Source organism: Ursus maritimus, unplaced genomic scaffold (assembly GCF_017311325.1).
Source record: "Ursus maritimus isolate PB19 unplaced genomic scaffold, ASM1731132v1 scaffold_26, whole genome shotgun sequence".
Classification (NCBI taxonomy): Eukaryota; Metazoa; Chordata; class Mammalia; order Carnivora; family Ursidae; genus Ursus; species Ursus maritimus.
This window is the reverse complement of record NW_024425119.1, coordinates 20171330-20192903: the sequence shown is the minus strand read 5'-3', so window position 1 is coordinate 20192903 and position 21574 is coordinate 20171330. Positions and strand designations below refer to the sequence as shown.

General features: G+C 39.7%; 1 protein-coding gene across 1 annotated transcript in view; it reads left to right on the top strand.

Annotated features, from left to right (window-relative positions):
* Positions 1-1911: 1911 nt before the first annotated feature.
* GYS2 (glycogen synthase 2) overlaps positions 1912-21574 on the top strand; it is a 46521-nt gene continuing 26858 nt past the window's right edge. Inside the window, exons 1-4 of the mRNA XM_008693113.1 lie at positions 1912-2032; positions 11048-11229; positions 14760-14951; positions 17287-17469. Coding sequence (XP_008691335.1) covers positions 1912-2032; positions 11048-11229; positions 14760-14951; positions 17287-17469 — 678 coding nt within the window. The remainder of the gene's footprint in view (positions 2033-11047; positions 11230-14759; positions 14952-17286; positions 17470-21574) is intronic.

The window sequence follows — 21574 nt, the reverse complement described above, 5'->3', positions numbered from 1 at the left end:
GGGCTAGGATTCCCTTTTCCTGCAGATCTTCAAGGTTGCCTCTTACTCATCCTTTGTGTCTCAATTCAAATACCATTTTCTCGGAATGATCTTCCCAGCACTCCCCAGCTAAGGCACACATTCCACTGAATGGCACTCTTACTTCGCCGCTTTTCTTCTTTGGAAACAGCAGCACCTGAAATAATATAGTTTGTTTACATGATGAATGTCTTCCACATGAAGGCAAGGACTTGTTTACTGTTTCTTAAAATACCTTCCATTTCCAGAAGCAGCAGCACATAGTAAGTGTTCCGTAAATACAGTAACCGACTCCTTCTGGATATGCAGGTGCAGGCTAATCAAGCCTTCAATATCCGAAAGACTTAGAAGAAGATGACGCACTGTCAAAGCAAATGTGTAGTTTTCTAAATGTATCTAGTGACCTCTGCTGGCATACTTACCGAGGAACCCAAATACAAGCCTTCATTTTTTCCCCAATCGTCCTCTCACCTCGTTTTCACTGAATGATAAAATGTTAGTGTGAGTGTGAAATCAGGGCTTTAGAGAGTCCTTCTCCCATCTTGGAGAAACTTCACCTGCCTTTCTGTCTGAATGACTGCTCTTTTTCTACTCACAGCTCATCAATTTGTGTTTTTAGCACAAATCTTGGAGGAGAATATTCAGGAATATGGAAATCAGAGAATTTTTCTTATTCCTCTCCAAATCTTATTGCAGAAATCACTGTCTTTCTCTCTTTCTCATTCTCTCTCTCTCTCTCTCTCTCTCTCACACACACACACACACACACACACGAAAGAAGATTCACCTTCATAACATGGATAGATGAAGATATATTCCATGTACATATTTCATATGGTTCCACTTATTTCACCCTTCTTGACTCAAGGAGCAATTTTGAAAATGGCATTCACTATTAAAAAGAATTGGTAAAGGATGTCCTCATGTTAGGAATTATAGGATCAAAAGAGTGAATAAGTCTACTATGAGGGGTCATTAGGAGATGATGTGTTGTTGAGAATGCTGGTACTTGAGGCAAAAACCCCAAATAAGAACTGAGGACCAGGAATTTCAAAAAGTCAGAGTAATGAGAGTGGGAGTGAGTGAAACAATCATCAGGTGATCTGATTAAACTTTTGAAAACAGTTTTTTATGTTTTAATTATCACTGATCAGTCAAAATTACATTCTTTGTATGTTACACCCAAAGACACACTGGGATTTATACTTTTTCATAAGGAAATTTTTAAGAAAAGTAATTAAGAGGAGAGGAACCAAGATCTATGCCTAGCATCAAAATTTAGATGACAAATATAGACTACAGTAACTAGGAATAATTTTTTTAATGCTTTAGAAACAGGAATCAAAAGCATACTTAGGAAATCTAAAGGGATTTAAAGCATAGAAACGGTCCCAGCGAATTCTTCGCGTTATCTAAAGTGGTCTGCAAACTTAATAAGGGGAATTGCTAATCTTGGATCACTTTGGAAGTGATGAAATAAACATTGATGACTGTATGAGTCTAGGAGTTTGGTCAAAAGGACAAGGGCTAAAGGTCTGGATTTGTGTCATGCTCAGCCTACGAGGATTCCACCATCCAAAGGGGTGCTTGCCTAAACTCCGAACCCGAGGATTTTACGTGTGATTGTGTTGGTCGGGTCGGTACTGATTGGAGATACTGTCCTCACTGGACCTGCCCAGAAAGACTGTAAAGAGGAGCTGAAATTCTTCCTTAACCTGAGAGTCCTCTGGGAAGGAAGCACGTGAGATCTCATTGGACTGGTTTATACCTATGAGAAGTTCCCCAAGCCTGAGATCTTCCACCCTGAACCTGTGCAGCTCTCAGCACACTGCTCCTGGGATCATAGTGTATTGAAAAAAGGATTCAAAAAAGTTTCAGAGGACTGGAAAAAGAATGCTCCGAGGCCGATCTCTATCAGTGACATCCCTGAGCGGGCTTCCTCAGTGGGAAGTTGAAGAACTTCCCATAGAGGATTTACTGCTCTTTGAAGTTGCTTGGGAAGTAACCAATAAAGGTTTGTACTGCCATGGAAGGTGGCTATTCGCCAGATTGCTGAAGACTGTAGATTAGGATTTCACGGTGACTCCAGGGAGAATGAATCGATAGGGAGTAAGGAAAGTATTGAAACTGAATATAAGTTTTGGTTACATTTAACCTTGTATATTTCAACAGGCAACAATGACTTAGATGGGGCTGTGTGTTGAAGGGAGAGAACATTGAAAATATTAGTCATTGGCAGGAATGTGCTTGTAAGCTAAAATTTGAAATGCAGGTTGTGAAAAAACAGGAATAAAAAGCTAATAATTCCTTTTCTGGTTTTATGATTTCTCTCAGCAAAAAAGCATAACCATAGGTACTTGAAGGAGAACCATATGCGATCAGGACCAATGAAAACTTTTAATGCCATGCACTGTTAAAGATTATGTGAAATACTTAATAATATTGCTAATAATTTGCAAGTAACTTGGAATTAAAATTTTAACTTTGTAGCTGTTCAGAAGGCATTATGTTGAGCTCCTATTAAGAATAAGAGTATTTCAAACTGAGAGGAATTATATTTGAATCTATTCTGATGTTCACCTTATGCTAAGTGTTCAGACTTCTCATGTGTATACATTCATAAAATTCATAAAATCTTTTTTATAAAATTCATAAAATCTTAAAATCAAAAGCAAAAATCAATCCTGCTTATATAGAAATGCTGGAATGAATGTGAGAGAACAAAGCCGTCTTCTTCTCTGTAGTTTAGTGAAGTGGAAGCAAAGAGAGCAGAAACCTTATTATGAAGTGTTTTATGAAGAGCTGTTTCTAATGTGCTTTTTCTAGGGTTTTTAAATATGCCCAAAGTTCCTGGGAATAGAGTCATCTTTATTATCCATAAATCCCAGACTATGACTTGAAAGAAGGTTTTTATCTACAGAGTAGGCAGGAACTCAAGGATATAGCTTGTTGGTAGAAAAATTGGAAGGATTCTTCAGGACCAGGAATCAGTTCAGAGGACCCCGTATGAGTTCTAGCACCTGAACAGAGTCCTTCTCCTTCCTTCTTTCCTCCTTTTCTTTCCACTTAGCAAACATTGATGGAGCTTTGGCTCCTGGTGTTAGGAACACACTGGCGAGCACTGTTATCCCATGGAGCTTGCTTACATACAGGTGCTATGCAGGCTGATCTCAGGGCCTAGAATGGTGGCTGGTGCACAGAAAATGCTCAATGGATTTTTTTCTTTGGAATGAAGGAATGAATACATTTTGTTTTTAGCCCTCGCTGCCTTTGAAACCTATTTTCTTTCATTTCCCATACAAAGGAATGGAAAATTTTTTTTGGTGGAGAGGGAACCACAATGTGATTTACTAAGTTTAGAAATTTTCATATAAATGGACAATTGCTGTGTTCATCCCTGACAATACATTGATACTATATATATAGTGTCTTTTTTAAAATTTTAAAAATTTTTTAAAAATTTACTTTGAACTTTTACTTCCCTGCAGTTCATGGCAGTGATAGGAAGCACCTTAGAATCCAGCTCTTCTATTTCAAAGATGAAATGGATGCCTAGGGCATTAAATGATCAAGCAAATGGAAGGGTTGGAACTAGCATTTAGGTCTTCTTCAAGGTCACTTCTCTTTTTTACTACCATGCTAGAATTAAAAATTAAAATCATTGCCTAAGGAACTGTCCTATAGATGAAAGAACAAAGGACTTGCAATCAAAGGCCATAAATTTCTAAGACTTCGAAAAGCATTCTTTAAACTAGCTGAATATCAAGTTTCTTCACAAATGAAATTAATGTACTATGATCCAGCTATCTTATGATATTTTGTGGCAAGCGAGGAAATCTATCCATATCCAAGAAAACAAAAGATTTCTGACAGGAAAAAAAAATCCCTTTCTGCTGGAATTTTGCCTGTGAAAAATAGATATGTGTAAAATATAACGAATGAGAGAGTCACAGTTAAATTACTGGATATTAATTCTCAGACTTCAACATAACACCTTCTACTTGTTCATATTACCCTTGGCATTTACTGCTTTTATTCATTTATCCATTTATTATTGCTATTAATTTATTATTCAATAAAAATTCATCAAGTGTTTATTAGGTGTCAGGCAATGGGATATCAAGAAGATAGAGCTTAACAATATGGAATTGATTCTCAGTCTTCCAGAATTTACAAGCTTGCAGGTAGACTTTGAATGTGCAATTATAATCAAATGTGATGACAATAAGAATAAGAGAACAAGGGGCTCTAAGACTATACATTGAGAACCCATAAGAGACTCTTAACCATAGGAAATAAACTGAAGGTTGCTGGAGGGGAGAGGGGTGGAAGGATGGGGTAACTGGGTGATGGGCATTAGGAGGGCACGGGATGTCATGAGCACTGGGTGTTATATGCAACTGACGAATCACTAAACTCTACCTCTGAAACTAATAATACACTGTATGTTGATTAATTGAATTAAAAAAAAAAGAGACTGTACGTTGGGGGCGGGGGAGAGGAGGTTTCTACCTAAATCAGGGGTTAGGCAAAAACACCTCTGTAAGGAAGAGACATTTGAGCTGACAGCTGGAGGATGACTAGCCACTGGGTAAGGATAAAGAGGAGGGATAAGGAGGGGACAGTGTTCTTTGTGAGGGAGCACTGTTTGCCAAGATGTAGAGGTGAGAGGGTGTACTCTGTTCAAAGATCTGAGGGAAACTCAGAGAGGGGAAAGGAATGGAGGGTTCGAGCAGATGGGAGGGACGAGCAGGGGGGAGTTTGGGAAGTTTATGGTTAATGATGGGAAGTTCTAAATAGTGGGAAGTGTTATGCGGTCAGATGTGTTTTTGAAAAAGCACTATTACTAGTTGGGCAAGAGTATAGCAGGAAGGTAACAGACAAGTTAGAGACTGTGGCATGGCCTAAGATGGAGAGTTTTGCCCAAATGTTAGAAACAAAAAGGTTCACTTTTTCCTTTGTTCGGGCCTCACTACCATCATTCCTTCTGCACAGACCTGCCCAAATCACGGTAGACTATGGACCAGTTATTATGTTCAGGATATCTAAGATTATTAAAAAGATTTTGATGAATACTGTCACAAGTAATGATAGTTATTTAATACATGTGAAGAATTCTGAAATGTAGTCGCTAAATGAATGCTTCTTTTAAAAAATTTATTAAAAACAGGGGCACCTGGGTGGCTCAGTTAGTTAAGCATCCAACTCTTGATTTCAGCTCAGGTCATGATCTCAGTGTGGTGAGATCTAGCCCCACATCAGGCTGAGCCCTGGACCTGGAATCTTCTTGGTGTTCTCTCTCTCCTTCTCCCTCTGCCCCTCCCCTCACCACATATGCTCTCACCTGCTCTGTCTCTCTCTCTAAAAAATAAATAAATAAAATAAAATAAATTATTAAAAACAATTCATTGTAGCCCAAAGCCAGCATGTAATATAATACATACAGTGCTTCTACTTTCTCCCTCCTCAAACCGGACACCATAGCTCTGGGTCACATGGTGAGAACGGCATACGGAAGAACTCCAAAAACTACAGTCAGAATGGTGTGGTAGAAACTGATTATAACTGCGAGGCTGCTATTCAGAGGTAGGATTCTGAAGTGGGACCTTGATAAAAGTGGGCTTTGAAGAGTTTGTAAACCTTTAAAATTGTATCTGAAAATGGTATGTGTAAGTCCTCTTTTGGAGACGAGGGCTGAATGCTTTCATCAGATTTCCAAAAGCCTTCATGACTGATGTGAGAACCACTGCTCTTGAGTTCCCTAAACCCCGGGTTCCTTTTCGCTAACCAGAAGTGCCAAGAGCCAAAATAAAAAAGCTATTTCCGCTAAGTATTGTTTTCCAAATGGCTTTTCTCTAGGACAGAATAGAAAGGATTCTACCTTCCCCAAGACCTAAAGATACTGATCTTCCTGTGATACTGTTCCTCTCCTTCCTCTGTCCCTCCCACCCACCATGCTCCAAATTCCATCAGTATGTTGCTCCAGACAGTTACGGTCTTGCTGTCTACAGCCTGTGGACTCTCGAGTCAGACTTCTTGGATTGGAATCCCAACTCCATCATTACCTGTGTGATACTGGATCGGTCTCACAGACTCTCTGTGCCTCAGTTTCCCTATTTAGAAATAAAGACAATAATAGCTACTACCTATAATGGTGTTGTGAAAACTAAAAGAAATACCAACCGTAAATCACTTAGAACAGGGCCTGGCATTTAGTAAACGCTCTGTAGGTGTTAGCTTATTATTATTTCTTCATAAAATGTATTCATCAAAGGAGGAAGTTGGATCATTCCTTTTCATACTGCCTTTCACTTTCAGCAATTCCATGATTCTGTTTTTAAATGCAAAAGCAGAGAGGGGAAAAAAGATATGGATCAGGGTTACAGCAAGTAGGGGTGAGGTTCCTTTGCGTGGTGTGTTACACGGTGGCCACGTTAGTGGCACCCCGAGCCTCACCACGTGAAACACAATCCATGCAAAAACCATGCTTGGCACACACGTAGCTTCAAGATGAGCCCCAGTCTCACTTCCTCTTCATCCAGATTACCGTGTCTGAGCCCCTCTCATCTAGAACATTTGGAGTTACCATTGTGGTACAATCCGGGTGAAGGGTGGCTACAGGCTTGCTCTAAGCATATCGTCTCTTATTGCCCAAGACTGCAGACGCTTTATTTTGAGCCAAAGACCCAGCAAAGCTTTGGACACATAAACATTTGTTGACCATGGTTGTCAGTAACATTTCCTCTTTCCTATCAGCTTTGCAGCCTCAGAGAATGATGTCTTAACTGTAGAATGACTACCTCTGTTCTGCAGTTGTATCTTGAGACCGGAGGGCAGATTAGTGGCTCTGTATACTGAAGTCCTATAACTTCCCAATTCTGTAATGTTTAAGCATTTAAAACATAGTGAAGATTTTCCCAGTTTATATATAAAATACCGTAGATCCTTGAACAACACAATTTTGGAAACACAGGGGTCCACTTATACGCAGATGTTTTCAATAAATACAGTACTGTAAATATATTTTCTCTACCTTATGATTTTTTGAATAACATTTTCCTTTCCTAGCTTGTTTTGTTGTAAGAAGACAGTATAAAATACATAGAGCATACAAATATGTGTTAATTGCTTATGTTATCAGTGAGGTTTCAGGTCAACAGTAGGCTATTAGCAGTGAAGTTTTGGGGGACCCAAAAGTTGTATTTAGATTTTTGACTGCATGAGGGGTTGGCATCTCTAACCACCACATTGTTCAAGGGTCAACTGTATATCCTTATTGTATATAATATATATATATATATATATATATAGTGTAATAATATACAACATGTTATATGTGTGTGTATAAATTGTGCCTTATTTTGCCTGGTGTCCACATTCCATATCGCTTTGGAATCCCGATTTTAGCAATATCAGCAGTGTTCCTTGAAGAAAACTCGGGGTTTTAGCAATCTCCATGGCATGTGCCATGGGACTCATCTTTTCTTTCTTATGAAAGGCCTGATACTTTGCCCTCACACGAAAGATAGCTCCCATGTTGTTTCAGGAAAATATAGATCAATAAAATACAAAGTACATGTTTGAAAGTGAAGGGTAAGTCCAAATTCAATGACCTACACCGGTAAAACAACAATTCATTAAAAATATGTGTTCAGGAATCTCTGGCTTATACTCCAAATTTGAAAATAGGAATGACCCTATTTCTATGCCACCACAATCACCTATAATTAGCATGCAAGGAGAGGAGTTTTGGGTAAATGTGGTATCTGGACAAAGTAAAAGTTAAGGGAAAGTAGTTGGCATGCAAATATGCGGAGGGCAGAGAGAAGCTAAAGTGGAGCTTGAGCTTGAAGCAGTGGTAAGATGACCTCTCCACAGAAAGGCTGTACATGACGAAGTCTAGGGGAGAATGATTCATTTATCATTAGGTCTCAACCAATATAGAATTGACTATTTTTTTTAATTTTATGTTTTTAGTCTTAATACACTGAAAGAGCATATCCATTTATTTATGAACATTCTAAGGCTACTTGGTGACTATTTCTATCCAAGTTGAAGGCCTCAAATGGGAAAAAGAAGCAGCAAATTAACTAACAGTGCTTCATTTTGCATTTCAATTCCCACATCTAATCATTCCTTTTTTTTTTTTTTGAGTAAAGAATTTCTCATCTCCTTTTTGTCCTTTAGCAAATAAAAATGTGTTTGCATTTGCCCTAGTGTATTTGAATTTGAAACACATAGTCTAACAAACAAGGATGTCCTAAGATCTCTGGGCAAAATACATAGCTGCAAATAAAATAGTTTTAAGAATAGAAATGTGAATAAGGCAAAAATCAATGTGAGCCATCAGAACCCGATAACAGAGCCCTTTGATAAGATGAAGGTGAAGGAAATAAGTCTACAGAAGAAATTATTTGAAAATTTTGCCTTTTTATGGATAGTGAGTGTGAATAAAGCTTATATATATTTAAAAGTGTTGCTAAGATGTGACTCATACACTTTAAAGAAAAAATTTTTGGTTGTTCTTGCAAATTTTTTCTCTAAATTTGTTTTCTCAACAAATGGTTTTGACAGTTCATAACATTTTCTGGAATTTGGGGAAATATTTAGGCATACTAGATGTTGGCATCAATTTTTGTAGCCTCAGATTCATTGTTGATTGGGTGTCTGTTCTTGTCCTTTCTGGAAGTCTCTATGTGCTGGGTTTACAGATCATCTTCATGTGTCCCATGCTATTCTCATCACCTGCCATCTGAGTTGTAATTGAATGTCCTTATTGTTCTTTGCTCAAGTGACAGTTTAAAGTTTCTCTAGATTTTCTACCATCACAAAGTCTTTTCTTAGAGATGAAGTTCTTAAAGACAATAAATTTATGTAGGCTCATGTGAAAATTGTTTGCATGTAATAATTACATGTTGGGAGTTATATTAGCTCTACTCTTTTATGAATTAATGAATCCTGTTGGTATTTATATCACAGTGCCAACATTTGCATTTTGTGTCTCATCTCTCAAAAGACAACTTACCTACAAGTATATTTTGAGTGGTTCAGGCTTAAAGAAAAATTTGCAGATGGCAAATTCTACCTTTTGGCCATAGATTGTGACTATTGATAAGATTTATCATTTCAGGGGCGCCTGGGTGGCACAGCGGTTAAGCGTCTGCCTTCGGCTCAGGGCGTGATCCCAGCGTTACGGGATCGAGCCCCACATCAGGCTCCTCCGCTATGAGCCTGCTTCTTCCTCTACCACTCCCCCTGCTGTGTTCCCTCTCTCGCTGGCTGTCTCTATCTCTGTTAAATAAATAAATAAAATCTTAAAAAAAAAAGAAAAGATTTATCATTTCAAGTCTAAATTATTGAAACAATTTAAGAGATGCAATTGCTATAGGATGCTATATCCTGATGAATTGAAATAACTTATGAGAAACTGAAGTGAAAATAAGAACCTTTTTCTAAAATACACAAGTAATAAAATCACTCTAGGAAATAGAGCTGAAGAATGGTGCCTGGATTTGTGTTAGCTCTGGGATTTCACACGGCATTTCTTAAGTTTTTGCCTCACCTATAGCTCATAGACAGAGTATTACTCAAGAAATTGATTCAGACTACTTTCATATTCTCATATAGGATGATTGTTTAGAGCCAGCACAAGATATCCTGCCTAAGTTTACTGAAAGTCTTCTTCCACTTGGTCCTCCCCATTCCTCCTGCCTGGTTGCTGTACCTCACACCTTTCCTTTTGAATGCCTATTACACTGCCATTGCCTGCTGTGCTCTCAGCTTAGGGCCTTGCCTCTAACTCTTCTCTTTGCCCAAAAAGTTCTTCTCTATGATAGCTGCTTCCCTGATTTCTTCACCCTTTTAAGTACTTACTCAAATACTACCTTTTCAATGAGCACTAGTCTTTTTTTTTTTTTTAAGATTTTATTTATTTATTTGAGAGAGACACAGACAGAGAGAGAGCATGAGCAGGGAGGAGAGGGAGAAGCTGGGTCCCCGCTGACCTGGGAGCCTGACATGGGTCTCGATCCCAGGACCCTGGATCATGGCCTGAGCCCAAGGCAGACACTTAATCGACTGAGCCACCCAGGCACCCAGAGCCCTAGCCTTTGACACTACTGCTACAACCTGCCCTTTGCCCCCAAGCTAAGTAATATTTTATCCCCGCTGAACAGATGGGCTAATTGAGCCTTAGACAGGTTGAGTTAACTAGTTCAATTTGAGTTCCCAATTTTTCACCATTATAATGTTTCCATAAACATCCCAATACACCTATCTTTTGGCACTTATTTCCCCGAACAATTTTCTAGATGCAGACATGCTGACTCAAAAATGTGCATATATTCCAAGAGTGTACATATTTTTTGGCTCTGTTTTAATAGTCATGGCAGCAATGCCAGAGGGGACAATGAAAGAGCACATGAAAATTTGTATGTAAGTCATTGGGCTTGACATGAGGATTGGGCCACGCATCCCCCTCAAAATCTATCACCTCTTTTCTCTTGTCAAAAGGTACCTTGTTGGGTACATTCCAAGGTAAGTGGCTCTTAAGCTTGAAAGACTTACTCATAATTTCAGCAGTGGCAGTTACTTGGACATACCCTAGACTCCTCTTGGAACAGAGTAGGAAAAAAAGTAAAAAGTAACTACAGTTGCTGGGGGTGTGTGTCCTGACAATGGCTGTTGGAACCAACTTTGACACTTCAGTGTAGATAGAGCTTTAAGCCAAGTTCTGCTTTATTCTCCATCATCTCTTCAGATTTCCTTGAAATGTTTGAATTTCTCAGCTGCTGCCAACCTACTGCTCCATGAAATGCATCCAGAAAAGGCTTTAAAATACGCATGCTTTGAACCAAGTGGTAACTATTTGTTAGTGTCTTTTAAAAATTTTCTTTCAGAAAGTTAAATAAACCCTTGTGCTTGATAAATCCTAAATGCTACCTTAAAAATGAGAACTCGTTTCCATGCCTTCATCACTTACAAGGAAATACTAACCTGAATGATAAATGGAACCTTTTCTTTTTAACAGTTGGTGGCATCTATACTGTGATTCAGACGAAGGCCAAAACCACAGCAGATGAATGGGGAGACAATTATTTTCTGATTGGCCCATATTTTGAGCATAATTTGAAGACTCAGGTGGAACAGTGTGAACCTGTAAATGATGCTGTTAGAAGAGCAATGGACTCAATGAATAAACATGGCTGCCAGGTAAGGGACACTGACTGACACTTCACTCAGCAAGACTAGGAACCTGTTATGGGAGAACAGACCACCATTTACATGAACTCACAAGAAGCTATGTACTTAGGGAAGAGAAAGATGATGAATTTGACTGTAAATAGGTTACATTTGAGGCACCTTCTGAAAACCATTGAGAAATGTCTAATAGGATAATAGGTTTGGAGCTCAGCAGAAGATAGAGGATAGAGATGTTTTGGGGACAGTCATTTGTGTTTAAACTGTAGTTGACACTATGGGTGTTGATAACAGTGTTAAGCAGAAGTTTATAGACTAAGAGCAAATGTTTTGAGCCAAATCTTTGGGAATGTCAACACGTTAGAACATCTACATTAAGAAAACCCTCGGAGGTTGCACAAGTACAAACACAGCTGGTAATGTACAACCAAGGGTGTGCAAATCCTAATCCTCAGAACCTGCGACTACGCTAGTTTATATAACAGAAGGATTTTGTAGATTTGGATCATGAGGTGGGGAGATTAGCCTGGATTATCTGGGTGGGCCCAACGTAATCACAGGGGTCTTTATAAAAGAGAGGCAGTAGCATTAGAATCAAAAGAATATGTGCCAATGGAAGCAGAAGTTGGTCTGATGAGCTTGGAAGATGGAGGAAGAGGCCACAAGCCAAGGAATGCAGGTAACCTCTGGAAGCTGGAAAAGACCAGGAAACAGATTCCCCTAGAGCCTACAGATGGACTGCAACTCTGCCAACATGTTGATTTTAACCCCAAAGACCCATTTCAGATTACTGACTCCCAAACCTGAAAGATCATAAATTTATGTTGTTTTAAGCCACTAGGTTTGTGGCTTAATCTGTTGCCATCACAACAGCAATAGGTCAAAACAAGGAAGGAGAGAGTTTCAAGTAGGAAGGAGGGATTACGTCAATGGAAGATTTAACCAATGTCAGTTGGGTTTAGCAATATTCAGGTCATTCGTGGTAATCTTGCTAAATACAGGCTCAAGGGAGAAGAGGGTTAAATCAGATTGCAGTGGGTTGAGGAATGAGTGAATGGTGAAGAAAAGGGTACAGAAGTTGTGGCAATAAGATTTTTCTATGAAGATAAAGGATAATTAGGTATGATTATGTGACCGACTGAATTAACGGTTGAATTGATGGACAGTTGTGTCTGAAGTGGTAGGAAAGGAAGCAAAGCCAGAGGCAATGATGTAGGAAGAAATGGCGGCCTCCAGAAACTGGAGGTCTTGATGGGGAAAAAAGGACTATATATGCTGGGAGAAACAGTGAGAGAAGTGGAGGTACAGATGTTGTAGTCAAGTAATAGAATGCTCAGGCTGAATATTTCAGAGAAGGAACAATTTGGGTTTTGACAAGGATAACAACGTAGCCATGAGCTTGTGCAGCTGGAATGCCATGGACATGAAGTTCTTTGAAGTCAATAAAGTCAGAAAACTATGAAGTTAAGTGTGTAGGATAAAAACAGAGTTTGAAGTTGTCCAGAATAAAGTGGAAAAGTAGCCAGATGATTAATAGGACAAGGAAAGGCAGTATATTTGGATAACATGAATTTCGAAGCTGTCTTTATACACAAATAATAAGTTTCAGTGTGATTTTAAAAGATCTAAACTTCCTTCATACTGACCCCAGGAATATAGTTTCTGGGGGGGAAAAGATGAGAAGCCTTCATTGAGATGTCCATGTAAGTAGCAGTGTCTACAAGGTCTATGCAAAGCTTAAGATGCAGAAGATTTAAATGAAGGGAACTTGAGGTCCCAGAGGGCACCAGGGCAATCTGTCACAGTGAGTGAAGCATAGAGAACCTAGGAAAGTGAGAGAGGGATGCATGTTGTACTGTTGGGATGAAAGAGTGAGACATGGGAAGGGGTTTGCCTTAAAGCTCTCATGAAAGACGAGGGAGGTGAAAAGCATAATGGTTTGACTGGTCTCAAGGTTCTAAATGGATTTCTGATGTAAGGATATTTCCATGTCACAGCCAAGAACTTACTGGAAGCCAAAACACGCCATCTTACATTCTCTAGTGTCAACACTTCTCTATGATCTCAGCTCAGTGTATCATATGTCATATATTATGCAGACAGTAACTATTCATTGAATGAATTCATAAATCAATGAATGTCCTAAAGAGAAAACAATTGAAAAGGAAAACTCAGTCTGAAAAGGGAAGAGTGCCATGATACATACTAATTACAATGGAAACAACTGACAGATAATGGGGGTTTTTCAGTGTTGAGCAAGGGCTGGATGGGAGAGATATCACCATGTATTTCTGAATCCTGTGGAAGAGAATGATGATCAAATGGGTTTCCAAGCTCCCCAAATTCAGCTTTGGGTAGAGTCACAGGGCCAATAACTTAACAATGTGGACAGGTTCGGTTTACTAGAGAGGCCTGGATACCAACGAGAGGCTCTCAGCTTTTGCCAACCTCCAAGAAGGGCTTGAAGTGATTTATGGAGTTGCATACACGTATTTGGAGAATACACCTAAAATAAAAGTCAAGACAAAAGAATGAGTAAATTACTATAGAAAAATAAAAGCCAAAAAAAAAAGTTGAAACTTGGATATACAGGTGATTATATAATTACAATTGGGAAAAAATGATATAGGTAATACATTAAAACTTGTACATGATAAAACAGGAATAAAAGAATTCGATTTGAAGAACGTAACAGGATTAGACTTTGAGCTGCTAGATTAAAGAGATAAAGTATCTTGGGCAATATATTTAGTTAAGACACCTGGCAGCAACCATGTTGAGAAATACTTCGTGTCACTTTTTTTTTTTTTGATAGGAGGAATGAGAGAAATCATACACATTTGTTTATAGAAACAAATTTTTCTAGCGTGAAATATTATAGTAAGTCCTGTTGCATAAAGTAAAATAAGTGACACTGTAGATATTATATCCAACTACAAATTAAAGATACAAAGCAGTTTATCTTACAAGTCTATCATAAAAACATAGATGATGATACTAAATCCTAAAACCGTGAGCTCAAGGTCACAGGAAGGGAATGAGAAACAGAAGGACAAAGATTGGGGAATCTGGGTGGCTCAGTAGGCTAAGTGTCTGCCTTTGGCTCAGGTCATGATCCCAGGGTCCTGGGACCGAGTCCTGCGTCAGGCTCCCTGCTCAGCCAGGAGCCTGCTTCTCTCTCTCCCTCTACCCCTCCCTGCCCCCGCCTATGCGCACTCTCTCTCACTCTTTCATGCTCTCTCTCTCAAATAAATAAATAAAAATCTTTAAAAAAAGGACAGAGATTACATGATATAGATACTTCATTTTTATGACCAAATTTAATGAAGGATAAGAACTTGGAGGTTTAGATAAATGGAGGCAAACCCATTCCATGTTCAGGCTCAAATATCAGATGCTTTGTGTTACCACTAGTTTCCTCTATAGCTTGCATAGTGTGCTGTTGAGATCTAAATACAGTTTATATACCCTAAGCACAGATGCCGTTTTCTCCCTTGCATTGCCTGGTATTACTGCAAAGCTCTGTGTTCTTTATGTGGCAGGTGCACTTTGGAAGATGGCTGATAGAGGGGAGTCCTTACGTGGTGCTTTTTGACATAGGCTATTCGGCTTGGAACCTGGACCGGTGGAAGGGTGACCTCTGGGAAGCGTGCAGTGTCGGCATCCCTTATCATGACCGAGAAGCCAACGACATGCTAATATTCGGATCTTTAACTGCCTGGTTCTTAAAAGAGGTACAGCTTATTGTATAGTCCTACAACAGAGGAGAAGCATAACTGTGCTCTGTGCTCAGCCATGATCCCATGATTTTTAGATCACGCTAAATGAGGTGATGCCATCACGATTGTCCTAACACATTTCAAAAGAATCTGAGAAAATGTTCAGCCTTCCTCTAACTAAATACTAGCCTTTGGAACAGCTTATTATTAATATATACCTCATGTCAGATTTAAATAGAATGATGTGTATCAAAGCACCAATTATATTGCCTGCTACATAGATGATAATATATATACAAGCAAAAAACAGTATACATCATGCACTATGGACCTAAATTCTAGACTTATGAGAGTAGAAAATAGCTTGAAGTATTGGGTTTTGTTTACGTGTGAGTGCTTGGGCAACTGCAGTGGCTTTTAGGTATTTTCATTATTTTCTAAAGGCTGAAGTGATCTCAGCAGTTGCTAAGGATCTGTAGCAGTGAAATACCCCCCTCCAAAAAACCAACCCCCCCAAACCTCAAAGGCCCCAAGAGCATTAGATATCAACCCTTGTGAAACGAGCCAAGCCCGCGCTCTCTTAAGTTCTCAAAGGAGGATTTCTTTGCATTCCTTGCATTACCTCAAAATGATTATGCCTAACTTAAAAACCAGACGGTGAAGGAAGAGCGTCCTTAGCAACGTGGGCGTGTCGTCTAAGGACAAATCTCAGAACCGTATGTCGGCAGCGCATCCCCTTAACCAGCCTTTCTTACTGATGAAGTCGTATTCCAATAGCCACAAAAAGCTGCCTTGAAGTGAAGGGGAAGGTGAAGGGGCAGTTGCATTGCTTTGTGTTGGCGACAGAATTAGAACAGGGCGAGGGTGCTGACGAGATCTGGCCTCTAGACAATCAGCAGTCTTGTTTTAGCATCAGTTGGTGGAACCAACTCTTCCTCTGCAAAATGCCTCCTTGAGCCAGGGCCCTCAGAGCTGAGGCCAGCCCATGTGTGTGTGTGTGTGTGTGTGCGCGCGTGCGCGCGCTCTTATCCTTTCTGTTAAAAGGAACACCAGAGAGGAGAGAAGCAAGAAAGTGAAAACCCCAGTGTTCTCTAAAGTAAAGCTATTACAGAAACACACATTTTCTTTGATTCAAAGGGTAAATAGAAACATTAACAATCCAAGGTGCCGGGGCAAGCCGTGTTTCTGCAGTCACCTCTTGGCTGCCACCGATCTGTGCACCTGTTAATTACCATGAGGAATCTTTTGAAGAGCAAGTACTTCGAACTACAAAGGTCCTAACCTAAGTCAGTAGTATTTCCATGGACCACCAGCAGCAGCATCGCCTGCACACTTGTAAGACATGCAAACTCTTGTCCCCAGCCCAGAATCAGATTACCTGGCGATGGGACCTGGATGTCTGCCCTTGACCAGCCTTAGGTGCTGCTGATGTCCTCCAAGTGTGAGAACTGCCTTCTTGGGTGAACTCTAGAATTCCCAGTCCTATGCTTAGTTTCCTTGAATGCACGTGTTTTGCATGATCAATTCTACTCCCCCATTGAGGAAACAGGCAGTCAAAAGGGGAGTGGAATATAAATATTAAATTTCTGTAGGGGTGAAACAAGGTAACTTTAAGGCAAGGAAACTGACGCCCTGCCTAGTTTTATTTACTTATTTATTTATTTATTAATAATAATTTTTTATTATGTTATGTTAGTCACCATACAGTATATCCTTAGTTTTTGATGTAGTGTTCCATGATTCATTATTTGCACATAACACTAGTTTTAGAACTAGACCAGGATTAGACCCAGGTCCTCAGTGTGTTACTAAATTAGGATTTGCTTCCGAGCAAGTTATTCACCTCCTTCTGCCCAGTTCCATATTCTTAAAATAATATGTTAGTTAATGTGCTTTTGGCTTCAAAGAACAGGAGATCCAAATAAGACTGACTTAAAACATGAAGCCATGTATCGTTTATTTCAAAAGAAGCTTGTAAATGGGTAGTCCCCGTTGATTCAGCTGCTCAGTGATATCTTCAAGGATATTATTGCTATTATTCATTCATACATCTGATGAATATTTATGGAGTGCCTACTGTGCATTTGTTCTATGAGGCCCCTCTGTAGATACAAAAATAAATCTGATCCATTCCTGAAAGGGAGTATAATGCCATAAAAATATCTGGGCTTTATGAACGTGCAGCTAAACCCTATAAAACAATTCTGCTTGCTAAATCCCCATACTTCATGCTTAGCACTCTTTAAATTTTGCTAAAATTTATAGGCACGATAACTTTCCTTAAAGCTGCGGGCAGTGATCAAGATCGAGCTTTACCAACAACTGTTCTAATGCTTCTTTTCTGACGTAGGTGACAGATAATGCAGATGGGAAGCATGTCATTGCCCAATTCCATGAATGGCAGGCGGGAACTGGACTGATCCTTTCTCGAGCTCGGAAACTTCCCATCGCTACCATATTTACCACTCACGCCACACTGCTTGGGAGGTATCTCTGTGCGGCAAACATCGATTTCTACAACCATCTTGATAAGGTAAATAGTCCTCCCACCTTCCCCCCTCACCACCTTTCTTTTCTTATCCTTGAAGCTGAAGGATGAGAAGTATTGATCTTTACATTTCATCTGCCAGCCAGATGTCAGAAATGCCCTTTTAACTAATCAATATTCCTAACAAAGCCTCCCCTGACGTGACAGAGAGTTGCCGCAGTTTAACTTTGTCAGAGTGCAATAGAGCGTAGTGGTGACAGGCCGGATGCGTGTCTACTTTGGAACAAAGGATCCAAGATCCAAAGAGGCATAGTGGGTGCAAGGGGGTTGGACTCTTGTGTGTCTTGAAGCTGAGGAGACACTGTGAGGACGCTGGGTCCACACGCAGCCCTGAGTGGCAGCTGCAGACCGAGGCTTCTAGGCATGCAACTTGCGCTACGGGGCTTCCTCCCTCTTTCAAGCGAACAAATGGTCAGATTTCTCCCGTAACTCTGAAAGGTGTGGGTGGAGTCGGGGTGGGGGTTGAGTAAGTCAGCTATTTAAAACAGGAATGTGGGTCCTTGGTGACCGAACAGTTGGGTTTCCTTATCTGAGAAGACTGCCCAACTCTATATCCAAAGTCATTCAGTTTTGACTTTTTCTTTTATTTGCTGACAGTTAAATCAGATTAATAAAAGTGTATCTTTTATATCATCATGTCAGCAGTATCAACAAAGCATTTGAGTACCAGAAAGTCAGTGTTTTACAGTTTGGTATCTAGATTGCCAATCAAATCAACTTAGCATTTTAGGGTTCCATTTACTGTCAGGAAAATTAGGAAGTTGGAAAGTTGATTTCTAAAGACTTTTCCAGTTTAAAAAGTTTTAGGATTCTAGAAACAGAATATGTGTGTGAGTGTGTGTGTGTGTGTGTGTGTGTGTAATACATGCACACTTAGATAATGATAGTGGAAAGCTGTCCTACTATCCTGAAGACCCTTTGAGTGCAGGAAAGTTATATCTGACAAACTTAAACATTTGCAAAGCAGTGTGTGGTCCTAAAGAGAGCTTTCCTCTAAAACGCTCAGCCTACCCTCAAGGTCAAATTGTAAACATAAGATGTACCTTTAAAATAAAGTTACCGAGGGGGGCGTCTGGGTGGCACAGCGGTTGGGCGTCTGCCTTTGGCTCAGGGCGTGATCCCGGCATTATGGGATCGAGCCCCACATCAGGCTCTTCCACTATGAGCCTGCTTCTTCCTCCCCCACTTCCCCTGCTTGTGTCCCCTTTCTCGCTGGCTATCTCTATCTCTGTCAAATAAGTAAATAAATCTTAAAAAAAAAACCTAGGCAAATAATTTAAAAAAAATAAATAAAATAAAGTTAACGAGGAATTTAGAAAACAGATCAAAGAAATTTCCTAACGGTATATGATAATGGTATACTACTAAGATCACTGGGCAAACCAGTGATCTGTGATAGGCTCAGCAACCTTGTTTCCCAGAAAAGAGCAGACTTTGATTTTTGTGAAAGAGAAAATACTGGGGAGGCACATCAAATATTTTACTTCAGAATACCTAAGACCATTATATAGTAACAATGAATAAAAACAAATAAAATTCATCAGATATTATTCGTTGTTTTTAAGTAGCAAAGGATTATAGTGTATAGTTACATATTACAATCTTATCCTTTGGATAAAAGGTCAGTATTTATATCATGATCTCTTCAAAATGTATCTCCCCAGCTTAAAAAGCTCTTCACTGGTTAAAATATGTGAGCTTCGTCAGCCCCAGCCCGTCTTTCTAGTAAAATATCCTGCCCAGCAGAGTGACTAGTAGATCACAAATAGTTAGGAACTAGATTTTGAGTGAAACTCATCATCATTTTTCACAGAAAAGGCCCATGTAATAATTTTCTACAGCAGATCCCCTCCCCACCCCATGCTCACAGCAGGTTTAGAATCTGGATGTTATGTAATAACAAGTTATATGCATGAAAAGTTTTTAAAAGTTCAACATTAGAAATGAGTCATAATTTAGTCTTTGATGCAAGACCCGGAATCAGTTGCTAATGGAGGGGTATTGTGGGGGTAACACTCTGGCTACTGTGGGGTAAGGCTCTGGCTCCGGCAAATAAACATGGGGGAAGAACAGGAACAAGAATAAAAGTACCCAACTTTTATAAAAACAGAAAGAGCAGAACTATTTTACTCAGATACTAATTGTCAACTGAAAATGTGTTTTGTTAATAGTCAATTCACAGGACTTTGATGTTGGTTTAAGTTTTTAGTTAAATTTGTTAACTAAAATAGCATTTCAACCACTTTCAACCAGCGTATGAAATCTTCTGAGACTCTCCAAGAAGATATTTTTTTAAAGATTTTATTTATTTATTTATTTATTTATTTATTTGAGAGAGAGTGTGTGAGAGTGCGAGCAGGGGGAGGGGCAGAGGGGAAGCCGAGTCCCTGATGAGCAAGGAGCCCAATGAGGATCTCAAACCAGGGCTCCACTTGGGACTCCACACAGGGCTCGATCCCACAACCCTGAGATCCTGACCTGAGCTGAAACCGAGTTGGACCCTTGACGGACTGAGCCACTCAGGCACCCTTCCCAGAAGATATTTCCAAATTCATTCTATGGGTCCAGCCATTGATTGATTTTCCCCTCAACTATAACGGCTACATAAATACTGCTTAAAAAAAGCCAAAAAGGTCATTGATTTTCCTATGCTTTGGCCTCTCTTTCCTTGATAGCCTCAGGATTTCCTGGATGCAAATGTAAGAACAGCAGTATAAAAAACTGTGGAAAAAAACATAGACAATCACTTGATGGATTTTAACTCTTTTGTCTGACCAAGTTTTGAGCTCATCGCCTTCAGTCATAGGGCAATCCTCCCTGTCACTGGATTGTGCTTTACTGACTCATATATACTTTGCCTCATTTTGTTGTTCTTTTATACACATTGTGCTGAATTCAACAAAAAGTAATGAGATACATGAAAATATAAGAAAGTAAGATCCATTGTCAAAATAACCAGGGCCAAATATGTCCTAGATGTTGGAATTACTGGACAGAAATTTTATAGTTTTTTTTTTAAAGATTTTATTTATTCATTTGAGAGAGAGCGAGAGCATGCGCACAAACGGGGGGAAGGGGCAGAGGGAGAGGAGGAAGCAGACTCCCCACTGAGCAGGGTGCTGGATGGGGCTCAATCCCAGGACCCTGGGATCGTGACCTGAGCCGAAGGCAGATGGTTAACCGATGAGCCACCCAGGAACCCCCCAGACAGAGATTTTAACAGACTATCATACACATGTGGGAAAGTGGAAAACCTGTATAAACACTTAGGGTTGCTGTAAACCACAGATGTGGCCATGCATTCGGTAGGCCTGGGAGGTAAGGGGCCCCACGGGACCAGGAAGAGGCACAAGCCTGTCTTCATGGAGACCTTTCACGGGTTCTCCAGGCCTCTGCTGTCCTCCCCTTAAATATCTGCACACTTAATTTCCCCCTTTTAGAAATCCCTTTTTCTTATTTCTAAATGTCCAGATGTTGAATGCTGTCCCATATATGAAATTTTATTACTTTCTGTAAAAACAACAATAGTAGTAACGATAACTAAAGTTACTGTGCCAGGCACTTTCCTAAATGTGTTATCTCATTTAATCTTCATAAAAGTTCAGTAACATAGGAAACATTTCATACTTTTTCCAGAGTTAGCTTTCCTAACCATAGGTTGTCTTTACCATATGTTTAAACAAACCCTTTCAGTGCTTTCCATTGTATACAGGACAACAGCTAACTTCCTAGCCTTGTCTATCATCTTATTATCTTATTCCAATGCTACAGTCACATCAGGAAATCAGATGCTGTGTGACTTAATATACGTGTTCTTTAGGGCAGCCAATTTTTCAGTCCACATAATCTTTCCCCAAATTAAACTTTCATGTCCCAGTCCAAATGCCATTTTATTCATCCAATCAGTTTGGAAGTACAAAGATTAACAAGTCATGGTCTTTGCCCTTGAAAATCTTATGCTCTGGAGGTGATACTGACCATACGAACACTTGCATAGTATGAGATACGTTTCCCTATTCTCAGCCAGAGTGGATCAGTCCCACTCTGATCCTACACCTTCCTCAGGCACTTACTCATTTCTGCCTAACTT